The 15942-nt window shown below is 48.2% G+C and overlaps 1 protein-coding gene across 1 annotated transcript in view; it reads left to right on the forward strand.

The window, feature by feature from the left end:
* The window catches only part of TBC1D5 (TBC1 domain family member 5), a 490954-nt gene extending 475285 nt beyond the window's left edge, over window positions 1-15669 (forward strand). The window contains exons 23-25 of the mRNA XM_054595215.1: window positions 8285-8364; window positions 9187-9330; window positions 12482-15669. Coding sequence (XP_054451190.1) covers window positions 8285-8364; window positions 9187-9330; window positions 12482-12784 — 527 coding nt within the window. The 3' untranslated portion in view covers window positions 12785-15669. The remainder of the gene's footprint in view (window positions 1-8284; window positions 8365-9186; window positions 9331-12481) is intronic.
* Window positions 15670-15942: the final 273 nt, after the last annotated feature.

Genomic DNA, 15942 nt, shown 5'->3' on the forward strand with positions numbered 1-15942 from the left:
TTAAATGCAATGAATTCAGAGAAAATAGGTTTCCTATGCTCTTGTTGAGAGTCCTGCTGTAGGTCCTTGAATGGTAAAGATGTAGACGCCCTAAAAGCCGTCTCAGCTGCTCTTCATTCCACAGATGAGGAAACCAAGGCCAGGGAAGGATGAGTGACAGCAAGCTGGCGCTGGGAGTCCAGACCCGAATCCAGTCCTGAGCTTCTCTTTCACTGATGCTTCTCTGAGGCCCCACTTGAATCAGTAGCTGGATTTCAGTTCTCCTGCTATTTTATTGCACACGCCATTAGTGATTTTACACTTGTCATAATATTTATGCAAGGATTAGCTGCAAGAGGAGGCCAGTTTGGAAAATTAGTTTATTTGCCTCTGCAAGAACTTTATAAATCTGATTTTCTAATGTTTATAAAAACAACTTTCAGTGGATGTCTTTGAAAATGTTCAATAGGGCGATTAACTAATGACATTTGAAAAACAGAGGGAAAATGTGGTCCCTGGCAGCTTTCTCCCTGTCAGCCGCACTGTGATGAAAGCTTTTTGTGATCTGAAGAATTTGAAGTACTGCATCTAATTTTGGTAGCAGAGTCCTGGGAGAAATGCAGATTCTGATTTAGTGGGCCTAACTGATGGGGGGCCCGGAGTTCCGCACTTCAGTAGCCCCCAGGTGACCGGATGCTATTGGCCCATGACAGACTAGAAGCAGCAAGGAACAAGAGAACTGAAAATGATTTGGGCACAATTCGATATATTCGTAACCCCACACTTAAAGCGCATGTGCGAAAGTCTGTGGGCAGAGAACTCACAACCTCCCCAGCCATCTTATATATATCTCCATCCATCTTAAACCCAGTTCAAAGGCTCTCATTTGACTAAATGATTTCACTGTGAGGAGTCATGCTCTGTCAGTCACCCTGGTTGGCAGGGTAGCAAAATCTGTGAGAGTTATACATCAAACAGTAGAGATCAGTGAAGATTTGGAACTCTGTGCTAACCACATTCAATTCACTTAAGGGAGTTGTTTGGTGGCCTGAAGACTCTTCTTTTTTTAATTGATATTAGAGAGAGAGAAGAAGGTTGAGAAAGAGAGATTTGTTGTTGTTCCTCGTATTTACACACTCCTTGGTTGATTCTTATATGTGCTCTGACTGGGGATTGAACCTGCAACCTTGGCATATGAAGACAATACTGTAACCAACTGAGCTACTGGCCAGAAGACTGTTCATAAGAGTAATGCACGCATTTGCCTAGCCTCCTTTGGATTTTCCTAAGTGATGCTTCTTTCCCAGTGTGAGTTTAGGATTTTCAGCCATTCTGGCAGCTGGATACAAAATAGGTCTCTTGATTATATTTTTTGTGTAATCTGCTTTTTGCTTTTTAGGAAAAAACTGAGCATGGAGTGCCTGACTCAGTACTTGGCTCTTTATAGACCATTGATGAATGCTGTTTCCCTTTACCTCCCCCTTGACGTCTCAACCCAGGATCTGGTTGCCATGTTATTAGCCACTAATTCTTCAGCTGAGAAATATCTCACCTACATCTGTTTCTCAGGAGATAAAGATCAGCCCTAATGCTGCTGGGAAAGCCTCACATTGGCCATTCAGCCAATAATTACTAAGCACCTGCTCTCTGATGCACAAAATAGATTCCAGGAGAAGAAGGTAAAGGGTAGGGTGAAGTGGAAGGGTGGTAATCTAAAGTTGAGCTCAGTGTGTTTGAATGAGGTGAGTAAAACTTCGAAGTAGGGAGAGAGAGCAAAAGAGAATATATCTCCTCAGAAATACCAAAAGTGACACATGGCTCCACATGAAGCAAACCAAGACCCCCCCAGAGCACCGGTGACCTCAGAAACATTGGCAGGAACACGTGGGACTCTCAAGTAAGAGGGATATAGTGAGCAGAACACCACATTTGGACTCAAACGACCTTGGGACCAGGATCTGCAACATAGAACTGTGCAGTTTCAGGAAACATTTAGTCTTTAAGCCTCATCTATGAACTGTGGTCCCAAGAGGAAAGGATTGAGAGTCCCACAGTAAATGTTGGAAATGTCGGGGAGAGTCCAACAACAGATGCTCTCAAAGGGAGGACTGTTAATAGGAAGCTGATGCTCGAATGCAGCTTTAAGACAAGAAGGGATGTGATGTTGTAAGGAGGAAAAGAGGGCCATCTAGAAGGGGAATGGCATTTTCACGGACACACAGAGGGACAGATCGTGGATGAATTTGATACCTGCAGTCTTCTCCTAAGCCTGCCTTCTCCCAAGCTCTGGACAACCACGGACTCACTCTGTAAACAGAAATCCCAATGGTCCAGCTGAAGTGAATAGTGACAAATGACAGGTTTGCCCCCTCCCCTTGACTAATGGCTACCTCTTCATCCACTACCACTCTGATCGTGCATGTGACCCGAGGTCAACCCTACATGTGACCCCTCTGTTTTATAACAGCCTATATATTTCTTCATTCAAGCCTGGAACAGTCCTTATATGAGGTTGTCAGAGGTCAGGTTAACTAAGTCTTTCCCAGGGATGAGAGAACCTCAGAGAGCAGAATCCACTTACCCAGATATTTAGGGTACTAGAGAAGGGGAAAAACATACTGAGCAATAATGTAATAGTGAGGCAGTATGTTAGAAGTGGACCGCTTCGATTGTCTCACCTAACCCTCAAAAGCAACCCTCCAAAATAAGTGTTAGTCCCATCTCACTGACACACACACATCACAGCACAAGGTCATCAAAGCCCAAGCTGTTTGATGCGAGTGCCAGTGCTCCTAAAGGTCTGGTCCAAATGACTGGGCAGTCTGTTTTGCACATAGGTGACTTCCTGTTTCTAGCTGACCACCAAATGAAGGGCACTAGCCTCTCAAGGCACTGGAGATGCTGCTCCTCTTCAAACCTCCTGCCCCTCCGTAACTGCCATACACATCGCTGTGGAAGGGGGCGCCAGACGCAGGTGCTCAGGAAGGAATTTAATCCTGGCTCTGCCGCTTCCAGTCATGAGACAGACCGCTAATAACAGACCTGGCATTTTGGAGCCTGGCTGCCTTTTTCTGTACAAGGAGGATGGTCCTAATCCGGAATGGTGTCAGGCTGCTCGGATGAGGAGGGAGCGTGGCCGTGTGGAAATGAAAGCTGCTGGGTCCTGAGCCTCTGCAGCGGGCGAGGTGCTGTGCTCATGTACGTGTTTTCACAGCGGTCCTGTGAGCAAGGTTCTGTTACTGCCCATCAGGCACCACCAGGAGGTTAAGGAACTTCCCCAGTTTCCCCTCCATCAGAGACAGGCGTTGGTTCTGTTTTTGTCACCTTTCCACTACCCCTCCTAATGAATAGAGGTTCATGTTAACCTTCCATACCTGTCACTTAAATGAAAACACTTTTATTCTAGTTTTGAAGAAAAATAAGGTGTTTAAGAAATTGAAAACATAGTTTGTGCGCCATTCCTGTTACCCTTAAAGTCAGAGATCTATTTTTGTGGCAGTGACATTTCATTAAAAATAGTGGAGTCACCATGGAATTATGTTGATGAGATTTTTGTGTAGTTTTCACAGAAATGGTTTTGTGAGACTTTCCCCTTTAGTCTCAATGCTCCAACATTTATAATATATAATATTTAAATAAAAGGAGTTTATAAAGAACATAATCTTCCTGCTACACAGAAACAAAAAGAGTCTTTGTATCATAATTTATTTTGCTTTTTTCTATAAAGACAAATGTGCATTATGTTGGAAATTTAAACATTTCACATTTCTGCCTTTAACATTTTAAAGCCTGGAATGGCATCATTATGTTCTATTTTCATATGCAAATGCAATGTACTTAAAGCAAATTTGTTACTGAGTGTTATATATTAACAGAATGGTCATAAATGCTACCTTATATCGCCATGTAGTGGAACTGGTTAGGCAAAGGGTTTACATGGACAGCACTTAGTAATGTGAAAATTCTTGTGTTCAAGACACTCAACAGCCCCTGAAGATGCCCTTTTATTTTAATTTGGATTTCTATACTCCAGATTTATTACAGTGAAACTAGTCAGCTTAGTTGATTATAGCAGAGGTTTTTCCTTAAAATTAGGTGAACATTTTATGTGTATATGAGTTTTCAGGGGAAACAGTCCTGGTTTTCATCAGATTCTAAAAGGTGATCTTTGACCTCATCCAAAAATTTCTGGCTGAGGGTACAGTGCTGCTGATACCAAGGCTCTGGGCCCTCCACCTGCCCCACCCCCGAACCGCTGCCTCGCCCCCAGCGTGCTCTTTGCCAGCCCATGGCACATAGGCCAGAGCAGCCTGGAGCCTGAATGACAGCCTATATGCAGGAGAGGACTGGTGGGGCTGCCTAGGTCCCCATTCATTGGAGGAACTGGATGGTTTTCATCCTGTGTGACAGGCAGTTCTGCTGCTGTACTGTGTCCAGTAGTGTTACTGCCAAATTTATGCCCACCTGGAACCTGTGAACGTGACCTTACTTGGAAGTAGTCTTTATAGATGTAATCAAGTTGAGATGAGGTCATACTGGATTTGGGTAGGCCCTAATCCGATGACAGGCGTCCTTCTATAAAGAGGGGAATTTGGGCCTAGACATGCAGGAAGAATCCCATGTGATGATGTAGACGAAGCCAAGGAAAGCAAGGACTGTTGACAACCTCCAAAAGCTGGGAAGAGCCAACACCTTGACTTTGGACTTACAGCCTCCACAAATACATTTGTGAATAAATTTTTCTTGTTTTAAACCACCTGGTTTGTAGTACCTTGAAACTAAAATAGATGCTAATAAGTAAATGCAAAAAACAAAACAGTAAATAAACTAATCCATAGGGTTTTGTTTTTGTTTTTTTTTTTTTCCTTAAATGAAAGCAGCCCAGAGGCAGGCGTTCCCAGCAGACATAACAGCTCCAAGAGGGCCCAGTGCCCCGGGCTCCTTCTGGCTTCCCACCCGCAGCCCTGAAGCTGCGATCCTCATCTGCGGGTATGCAGGATGACTTGTAGAGCTCCTGCCAGCACCTCAGGCGGCAAAAGTAGGGAGAGTACAGGCCCCAAAGGTGCAAACTGAGTCAGTCCCTTATGAGGACCTTTCTAGTAACTTTATACAGTGACTTCTCTTACACCTCATTGACCGAAGCTCTGTCACATAACCAACGTTGGCTGAAAGGGAGGGTGCGAACAGTGCTGCCCTGAACAAAATCTGGGACATGTTGGTGAGGAAGGGGTGGAGGCTGGAGGTGGGGTAGCCCACCAGCAGTTCTGCCACCTCATTAGACCCAAGAGACAGTGCAGGCGTGAGGATCTAGGCTTGTTGGCTGCTCGTGCCCTTATCAAGGGAGCACATGGGGAGAGAGGCCTTTAGAACAGGGAGCATTATTCCCACTTAGGCCTGTGAAGAAAGACAAGCCTTGTTCCATCTTCCCAGTCACTCATACCTTCCGTCTTCACCGCCTCTCCCCGTTTCAGCCCACTCCTGCAAGCATCGCCACCGTCTCCTGGCAGGCTCACAGCAAGACAGGGCATCCAAGGGAGGAAGGCTAGGGCTTCTTGCTTCATGGGGTTTTTAGGCAACATGGCCAGTTTGGTTTTGTAAGAGCTCAGGCAGACACTGACACTTCTGTGGTGGAATAATAAATCTATATACCTCAACTCAGGTGTGTAGAAATCTTGTTCTGAAGTTCCCTTCCCACCGATGGCAGTCCAAGGCTCAGACTTGCCAATTAAAAGCTACTCATTTTCTCACAGGTTAACCATCCCATCTGAACAAATGCCACAGAGCTTCTCCACTCTGTCTCTTTCCCTTGCCTGGATGGTGTCAAGATTCTGGGATGGTGTTTGAGAAAGGCCTTTGAGTGCGTCTGGGTCCTTGCTGGCCTCTAAGGAGAGCTCTGTGCCTGCATGTTTCTGGGCCTTTGCCCCTGCTGGAGCCACTTCCTGCCCTACACCCCTGTAGCCTATAACCCTAAATGCCTTTGGTCCTTGCTGCTGGCTGTGGGCCCCGCCCCACCATTACACTGGGGGCAGGAGCGAGGCAACTTAGCCAAACACTTTGGCTTCCACAGCAGACTATCCAGGGGGCAGGCAGGAGACATCACACGTGGTTTTTTCAGATTTCCTCTTTCCCTGGCCCCTTGGTTCTCTGGGTACAGCCTCCAGAGGCCTCCTCTCCTTTCGTGCCTTGGACCTAGGAAAGCTCCCATGCTTCTTAGTACTCCTGCATCCGTTGGCTGAGCTTCCTTCCAGGGTCTGGGACCTGTCTGTCTGCTGGCCTTGCTGACACAGCAGGCACCGGAAAACCAGTCAGGGCCCAGCGCTTTACCAAACTACTCCGCTACTGGGCGCCCTGCTGCTCCCGGCTGCCCGCAGACCCTCAGAGCTCTGCCTTAAACCACAGCATCATAAAAGCAGAAGTAACCTTTCTCAGTCCTCTAAAAGACCTGCAGAACTGTTTCTTGTTAATTTTCTGCAGTTGGTTGTCATTAATGACTTGTTGAGTGGAGTGTGTGTGTGTGTGTGTGTATTTTATTGAGAGAGAACAAATTGTTACAGGCTTTTATGGAAACCGAAAACATTCCCTCTCTAATTATATCTATTATTCCTTTCCCATTCATCTTGCTTGCTTGTTTTGGAGCAGGCCTTTCTGTTAGTCAGAAACGACAGTCACATTTGCTGAATAAATAAAAGCTGCTGTTTTTCTGCTCAGTCTGTAAGAGGACTTGTCAACACGATGTACAGACTTACTCTTAGTGAAGATCCTAAGAAATTTTCAAGCTGGACTCATAATTGATGGTATCAGTCCTTGCCTTGCCCCTTACTGGAAATGCTGTTTGGAAATATTTAGAATAGCAGTGTTTTTAAATGCAAATTCCAGGAGTGTTTTTCCATGTTTGTTCATTCATTCAGTCAGTACTCATTGTGTACTTGAAATGCACCAGGCATTATTTTAAAGGCTGGAAGCTTATGTCTTACTGGGGGAGATGGACAAGAAATAAACCGGCAAATGCACATGATAATGTCAGATGGTGACAAGCACTTATTGTCAATAAAGTAACAGAGGTGATTCAGTAAAGACTAGAGGGTGACTTGGGCTACGGCAGGAAGGCTGCTCTGAGGAGGCAGCCCTGGAGCAGCGAACGAGCGAAGGGGAGGAGCCAGTCCGCATGGATGTGGGGACAGGGCCTCCAGTCCGCAGGAGCAGTGTGTTGGCTCTGCCTCGACCACGGGTGGCAGAAAGCAGGCGGGGAGTGATAAACAGCTCTGGTGACTGCTGGGGTCACACGTGGGATTAAGGAGGCCAGAGGAGAGAATGAGACAGTTTCACAAGTGCAGGACTAAAAATGTGGCCTGTAAGACCTTCTAAACGGGGCATTTTTTTTAAGGCTACAGAAAAATAAGAAAGCAGAGGTGAAATGGAGGGTGAGCCTGTTTACTGAAGTGATTTTTAAAGTGTGTTTTCGTTGCCCTGCACACACGCCTGGCGCACAGCCCCAGGGGAGAGGGCTTTTGCTCCTCCCTCTGAGCTGCCCTGGGAACCCTGCCTCAGGAAGCCGGGCCCCAGCAGGGCTGTGTGCGTCCACAGGCGGGCGGAGGAAGGCTGAGGACCGCGGCGTGTCTAACCTGTCAGTGGGCAGCTTGGTGCGATGCTGCGCCCGATGGGCAGAGCCGGCTGGGCAGAGCCTTCAGCCCAGCTCAGGGCAGCAGGATTTCTCAGGTTGAGGACCAGGTCCTGGGAAGACCCTGGGCCGTGTCGGGCTGACTCCGTAGGCATCGTTGCTTGATGGCAGTCGGCAGTGCCATGAGTTTGTCCTTTTATTTCCACCATTTTGTTGAACTAACAACATGCTTCACTGTATAAACCCTTAAAGACGGTGTCTTTATTAATTTCAGTCACCTGACAGGAACTGGTCTTTAGAGAGTGAGGTGAATTAACATCACTGAACTATGCGGCAGTGCAGGAGGCCCAGGCTGAACCCCTTCCTCCAGGAGGTTGGCAGAAGGCCAGAGGCTGTTCACCACGTGGTAGGCCAGCAAGAGTTGCCTGGTCTCTCTGTGGGAGTAAAGACACATCTGTCATTATAGGAACACATTTGTGTGATGCTGGTGGGAAGGCCGTGCCCAGCAAGCTCAGTGCTGCGCACTGCTGGACCCAGCACCTGCCCCATCTGCAGTTTGGCAGAGCATTCTTGGTGGAATAGTTGCTATGAAATTTGGCAGAAAAATTCCCAAGGTTAAGGTAGGTGCAGCAGCAGATAAGTTATACTCAGAGCATTAGTTATAAAATGTCATGCTTCTATTTTCAGTAAACATTCAAGATGTGATATTACAAGAAAATCTGGAAAAAGAAGATCAAATTCTGGTTTCCCTGGCAGGATTGAAACAGGTATGTCCATTGAGCTGCCCTTGTGTCCCACCAGCCCCCCGTCAGTGCCTGTTGGGGAGGGCACCCAGGGCATTGGTCGTCGGCTCCCGCTGATGCCTCCTTTCCCTCAGCCCCTCAGACAGAATCCCTCCTGAATCTCCGCCTCCTTGTGCCCCTTGCTGTTTCTGATGATAATGTCTGACTAGCCTGCAGTCCAAACTGGTTTTCTGTTTCCCACCCTTGTGCCTTCCTCTTACCAAACCCATTCTGTTTGTTCCTCACCCAAAGCTGGTATAGTGCGGTCCAGCGTCATGCTCAATCATAACCATAAATACCAACGTCCTTGGAGTACAAGTCATAAACACTATCTACAGCAGGCCTCAGACCCTCAAGGGCCACATTGCAATGACCCTTTTGACCTTCTAAGGGCTCCATGGAACAGAAACGTCAATGAAAACAGCATGCTGCTCTCAAGTGTCTGCCTGTGTTACTAACAGCTCAGCTGGGGTGCAGCACTTTAAGAGCCTGAGGCCATTCATGGGCTGGCCCTGCAGGCAAATGGTGCCTCCTGCCTTAACTGAACTGCTGAGGACGTGACACCCACATCTGGCCCTGTGAGAACCTGGCCACTGAGACTCTTAAATTTTTCTTGGTCATTAGTAAATCAGTGGCTTTGATAGAGTTGAATTTTTCTCTGTTACTTCTTTCTTACGGTAATATATTGATATCTGTACTATAAAAAAATTGTCAATGGCAAGTCTAGTTTAAATGTTTTAGAGATTTAGCTAGCATTTAAAAACAAACTCATTGATCTTTTTCATTTATTTCCTCCTCTGAAAATAGATCAAAGACATTCTAAAAGGTTCCCTGCGTTTCAACCAGAGCCAACTGGAAGCCGAGGAGAATGAGCAGATCACCATCTCGGATGACCACTACTGCTCCGGTGGCCAGGGCCAGGGCGACCCAGTGCCTGGGGCCACCAAGCAGGTACATGAGCTCTAATGGGCAGCGTCACATTGATGGGGGCGCAGTCCCGTAAGTTCTTCAAAGTTATGAATAACAAAAATCCTATTCAGGTTACTTTAGATTTCCTCATATAAGGTTCAACCATGTAACACCGCAGTGCCCTGAGCCAGGGTTGCTCCGCGTCACTGTGCAGCCGGTGTACTCCCGTGCCCTAGGGCAGGCCCGTCCGCCATGACGGTAGTTAGACTAGTGTCCCCCGGAGCTGTGCAGTGCATGGCCTACACACCTTTACGCAGCAGCTTTGGCCTGAACCTCCTGCCAGTCCCACTGTGTGGTGTGAAAGCCAGATCTCTGCCTCTGTCATTGGTCGTCAGCTCCAGCTGATGCCTCTTTCCCCTTCAGCACAGAAGTACTGTCTGCGCTTTCCTAATGCTCTCTTGGGCGTAGTTCACTTGGCTGGAACCTTTTTTGCCTTCGATGGGAAGGACTTCTCATTAATGCCCATCCTTGAAGGCAGAGAGGTCAGCAAGCTTTTCTTGTAAAGGGTCAGATAATAAGCATTTTAGGATTTGCAGGCAGATGCAAAAGCAAGTCTCTGTCATCTGTTTGTTTTTGTATTTGGCGTGCTGGCGTATTCATTTGTTTGTTGGTTTGTTTGTTTTTACAACTCTTTAAACATGTATGAGCCACTTGCAGCTTGAGCGCCATGCAAGCTGGATTTGGCCCATGGGCCCTGTGTGCAGACCCCTGCTCGCAGCCCTCAGCTTTGTGTGTAATTTATTCCAGCAGAAGATCACGGAATTTTCCAGTTAGAAAAGATCCCAGAAATCCCTCATGTACTTCATCCTACCTGCTTGCTTTACCGGCGAGGAAATGAAGGCCACAGAAGCAGGCAGCTCGCCAGATGTTGTTTGCAGACCCGTGTCCCAGTGCAGCGCGCTTCCTGCCTGCCCCGCAGCGTCCAGCGTCGCTGTGTGTTATCTGATGGGGCTAAAAATCCCTGTAGGCCTTTTTAAATGGCCTACAAAGTTTCATTTTGAAAAATGAACATTAGCAAAATCTCATCTAATTCACTTTCTCAAAACCTAGCATCCAGATGCTTGCAAATTATTTTTTATGATTTTTAAAAAAGCAAAATGATTTTTTAGAATGGGAGGTGTTTTTAGTTTTACGAGTGCTCTTCAAAAAGAGCAAACCCTGTGTGGTCAAGGTCATTGAGCATTAAAAGGAAGTTTTCATGGAGCCTTTTGAGTCACATTTTTTAGCCCCATGAATACATTAAAATTGCAAGTTTAACTTAATTAGTCCCTCTTAATTCTCCCTTCCCTGCGCAGATGTTTAAATTTTCAATAATCATTTCTTTATTCAAATATTCTTGAGCCCCATCCATTTTTAATTGACAATTTTATTGAAAAATTTAGCATGGTTCTTTTTGTTGAAGGTGTAAAAATACTACAAAAAGAAAAACTCAAATACACTAATGAATTTGCTAACTTTAAAACTTCATTATACTTTGCAGTTGTTATTCCCGGTTTTCATGTTTGTAAGAACCTACCTGTTAACCAGCACAGGTTTTCAGTTTACAGTGCAGGTCAACAGTCATATGAGCAAAGCGTCCCCACTTTGGAGGTAGGAGATCAAGCTGAGGTCCCATATAGCCTTACGTGCACCCCACGTGCATACGTATAGGAGGACAAGCCCCACTCAGATGTCCCCTCCCAGCCTCCCCAAAGGCATCACGGCCCCGATCGGGTACACCGTACAAAGGGGCAGTAATGGGGGTGAAAGAGGACAGCCTTTCCCTACCAAACTGCCCTAGTGCCACTTGTGACGATGCCTGCTCCTACCAGAGTGCCCTGTGCTGGGCATGGTCTCTTCAGATTTGTAAAAAGTAATGTGTTGGATCGAGAACCTCAAGGCCTGTTGTCTCAACACTCAAATCTTAAAGGCAAATTCTGTTTCTGTTCAGTCGTACAGGTGACAAAGTGTTGGGGGAAGCCCCTGGGCCATGATTTAGCCACACACCCACCCCCATGTCACCAAGGAGAACATGAGATTCAGAAAGGGACATGTCAGTCAGGCCCAGATTTCCCTTAGAGGTGTTGCCAGCTACGTGTCCCAGGCTCTGCCCACAGCTCACAGGTGGCCTTGGCCATACCATTCTTGAGGCTGGAGGACCCAAGGGGAGCCCTTCCAGCCAAGGGGCTCTGTATATCTCATTAGGCTTCAGACCCCTGCACCCGTCCCCACCCACACTGGAGACAGTAGGCAGGCAAGGGGAGAGCAGCTGTGGGCCCAGAGGCTTGCGTCAGCACCGGGGCAGGTGCTGCTTCTGCCAGGCTGGCATCGGCGCAGCTTTGCTTACACTGTGGCCCTGCTTTTCCGCCCCAGGGGAGTCAGGAGCACCTCTCGCCGTAACTCAGAACCTTTGCTGATGTTCACAAATGTCATCTTTAATTCAAAAACTAAGCACTAGTTATAATTGCTTAGACAGAGGGAAATAATCGTAAAGCAATTCCATCTCTATGCTTTTTGGCGTGTGCTTCGCAATTATTACTCCCGGCTTCCATGATTGGAGAACCTGCCAGTTAACCGCCACCCTCGCGGGGGTCCCCCAAGTGCACACCCAGGATGAGCCAGCCATGAGGTCTGGGAGAGATGCAGTGCATGGGCCCTCCCCACGCTCCCCTCGGAGCAAGTAGTAAACTTGCTCCGGACATGGGGTTCACATTAGGGAGCCAGTCCTGTGCAATTCACATCTGCCACATCATCCTTCTACATGGTGGCCACACACTAGGACCAAGACGCTGTCCTATCCCCATTTCACAGAAGAGAGAATTAAAGCCCCAGGAGGATGAGGGAGTTACGTGGCAGGGTGCCACCTGAAGCTGATAGGGATTCTGTCTGCAGCCACCTGGCTCATCCCAGAGCCTGCATCTCTCAACAACTTATCAGCAGGAGGTTTTCTTTGTTCCCCTGGGAAACCAGCGTTCAGCTTCCAAGAGGCTGGCCCTCTGCCACTGGGAAGCACCTGGGCTTGCAAGCCAGCCGATCGTGGAAGGGCGTGGCCCAGTGTTTCGGGTAGCGCTCCGCGCTGTCCGGGCCTCCACCCAGCTCTCTCATTTTCCTGGTGTCTCCTCTCACCCCCTGTACTTCTGACTGTACTTCACAGGCCTCTCCAGAAGCACCCGGGCACACAGACAGAGGGAGCGCAGATGACTTCATCCTGGTTTCCAAAGAAGATGAGGGAGGCAGCGCCAGGGCATCCTTCTCCAGCCAGGCCCAGCCCCTTCGCGCCCTCAGAGGCACAGCTGGGAAAGCCGAGACCCCGGCCCGCTCCCCACTCGTGTTCTCAGACCCGCTGATGGGCCCGACCTCGGCTTCCTCCAGCAACCCCAGCTCCAGCCCCGACGACGACAGCAGCAGCCACAGCAAGGACTCTGGCTTCACCATCGTGAGCCCCCTGGACATCTGACCGCAGTGCCCAGGACATCCACCCCCAGCAGCCGCAGGGCCCAGGCAAGGCTCCCCGCTGCAGCGACCCCTCTGAAACCAGCGCTTCTTTCCCAGCATGCACGCGGCACTGGACCAGCCCACAGAAGAACCCTTTAGAGAAGAGCGAACGCCCCAAGGACACAGACTGATGGCTGCCAAAGTGCAGACAGGCTCTTCAGGCCCCCACCGAACCCCTGCCCCACTCTCTCTCTGAGGGAGAGTTGCGTTAGCACCCGGGTTCACACCGTCAGAAAAGACCAAACCACAGTTAGAATGACTTTTCCTCTGTCCTCTGCTCCCTAACTAAGAAGACGTGGCAGTGCCATCAGTTATATCTAGAAGAAGGAAGAAGAGTTGGTTTCAAATCTTTCCTCCCGCAGAGCACCAGGCACAGGGAAATGGGTATCAAGAACACACTCTCTCTGGAAATCTGCGTGACAGCCGATTTCGCTTCTCCCTTGGGAAATCACATGGCAGAGCCAAGTGCCACGGAAAGGCCTGGTGGATTCCAGGGCTGGGAAAAAACCGTTACTGACCTCTCAACATTACAGCGATCCTTAGAAAAGCGCTCTAAACTTAGGACTCCTTTAGGTGTGAGGGGGTTTTGATTTTTTTCATTTGTTAAAGAATGCATTTCCCAGCCTCAGGCCAGATCACTCTGGTTATCACTGCCCCTCCTCAAACAATCGTATTTCACCTTTTAGAATCTTTGATGCCAGAAAACAAAGTCACTTTAAGCAGACCTAGCCCTGGGCTGACTGGTTCTTTGGGCTTCTCCTCTGAGGGTGGCAGGACCTCTGGGCGGTGGGAGCTTTTGTGGCAACAGGCAAACAGACAGTGTTTACGTCCCTGCCACGGCTAACCGTGAATTCCCTATAGACAAATGTGATAATGACAGGACTCCCCACTCCTCCAAGAAAATGCTGAGGACTCGAGTGGGGCTTCTGACTAGCTCTGCAGTTTGTTCTCAGGCTCTAGCAAGGGACCTCCCCCTAACGCATCAGCGTGTGAGGTGAGTGATAGACCCGCTTTTGCTGAGATGTGCTCCTGGCACCAGGGGGTCGGCTCAGCACCCTGTTTGGGTGGCTCACAGTACGTTACAGACAAGTGTATGACCCCTTGATGATACTTCTTAAGCTCCCAAGGTGCCCTAAGTGAGTGGCCTTGCAACTGCACCATTGTCATTACTTTCTCTCAAAGGACCTGGCTTGGGAAGGCGTTGGCGCCTTCAGTTCTGGAAGTGGGGCGCTGTCCTCGCCAGGCCGTCAGGGCAGAGACTGGACAGGGCCGTGGAACTGGCCATCTCCTGGTGGCTGAGCCACAGTTGTCTGCTCACTGGCAGCATTTCTTTGCCCTAAGAGCTAGAGTCATGACAGCCGCGTGTCACTGGCCCCATGATAGCCACCAGACACCCCCCACCCCAACACACTCTAGGACAGTTCCCTGCTCAATGGCCCCTGGGACCTCCCAGCCCTGCCAGCCCGCAGGGGTGGGTCCTCCATTCTGTGCTTCCAAGTTGGTGCCACCTGGAACCAATGGGTCGCTCAGAGGTGTTGCTTCTGTGGCCCCCAACACGCCGCTCACTCCTCAGAGGGGAGACACCCAAAAGGGACATAGGCGCAGCCATAGCCACCCTCAGTCCCCATGGGCTTATGGGGTATGAGAATTGAACTATTGTCTTGCCTTTTTTAAGTGACATGTTTTTATTTTTCGTAATTGAGCATTGTTTGCATTTTTATTAGTTACAGTGCTATTAAAGAACTTATGTTGCTTTTTATTACTCTATCAGGTACTTATGTTTAATGGCACATTTTTTAAATGCTGAATATATGAAACCTTTTTGTTTTTCTTTAAAAAATGTAATCATTGGAACCTCTCGTGTTTTGATTATTAGCAGTTAAATTTTATATACATAAAGCTTAATTTTCTTTATCTCCTTTTTTTATACATGTCCCTGTGTTCATGCATTCCTCTCAGATCAGTTTGGAAATTTGAGTTAAATTATATGTGTACATTACATATGAGAGTACAGATTAGAGAAAGAAAATCATTATGACTTTGCCTTACCTTGCGTGTATGCCAAGGGGTCATATAACACTTGAAACATTTAATTACATGGATTCTTCCAAAGATGACCTCCTGCTAATGTTCACCGGTAACTGCAATCTGGTAAGAAAAACTGTCACTTTGGGATGAATGGGACTAACAATAAACCAAGACCTCCTGTGATTTGTCTGCCCTGCATATAACAGTTGAATCTTCTCATCGTTCCTTCAGGGGTTTGATTGTTCACCATTAACAAGGATGAGATGACAAACAATTACAAAATTCTGTGACAGTTCTCATGTCTCCTAATGACAACCAGCCAGAGTTGACCCAGATTTATTCTTTTTATTTCTATTTTATTGTTTCTTTAAGAAGCGGCCCCCGGGGGTCATCACAGAACAAGAGCGGATGGAGGGCTTACTCCCCCGCTGGGAGTGGCTGTCCTGTGGAGCCCAGCACGCGGCCGCGCCACCCCGCTCCCCAGCAGACGTGCCCCGACTGGGACCCTGTGTCCAGAGCGAGGCCGTGGGGCGGGAGAAGCGGCAGGAGGAACTGAGGGCCACAACTGGCGAGCAAGGCTTCCTTCTCTCAGGCCAAAACCGCTTCCTCAGTGTTCTTTCAAAAGCTCTCCTTTTATAGTGTTAAAAAACACAAAGTTCCCATAAACAGGCTTGAGACCACTTTGACGTAAAAGTTGTCATCATAATTTTTCTCACAATGGCACAATTCCTTTGATTTATGGAATACTCCGACTTGCCATTTATATCGCTTTTTTCTCATTCATCATGATGCTGTAACTCATATTGATTTAAGAACTGACTTATCCTCTTGGAAAAGTGATCCCATTCAGTACGATTATAATAAAAGACTAATGTGAAACTGAGAACATAGCTTGACGTGTTGCCGGCGGGGGTTGGGGGTGGGGGCGAGATGCGGGCCTGGCCTCTCGCCGTGGTGCCGCGCGGTGCACAGCCAGACGGGGCGCCACCCGCACCTCCGCACGGGCAGCAGGACGAGGCCGACCCAGGCCCACACCCAGCTCTGCCCCTCCCTTCCTCTCCAGTTTAGTCTGGTTCCTTAACCTCTGGCGCC

Source organism: Pteronotus mesoamericanus, unplaced genomic scaffold (genome assembly GCF_021234165.1).
Source record: "Pteronotus mesoamericanus isolate MK-2021 breed Mesoamerican mustached bat unplaced genomic scaffold, CSHL_Meso_final scaffold_54, whole genome shotgun sequence".
Classification (NCBI taxonomy): Eukaryota; Metazoa; Chordata; class Mammalia; order Chiroptera; family Mormoopidae; genus Pteronotus; species Pteronotus mesoamericanus.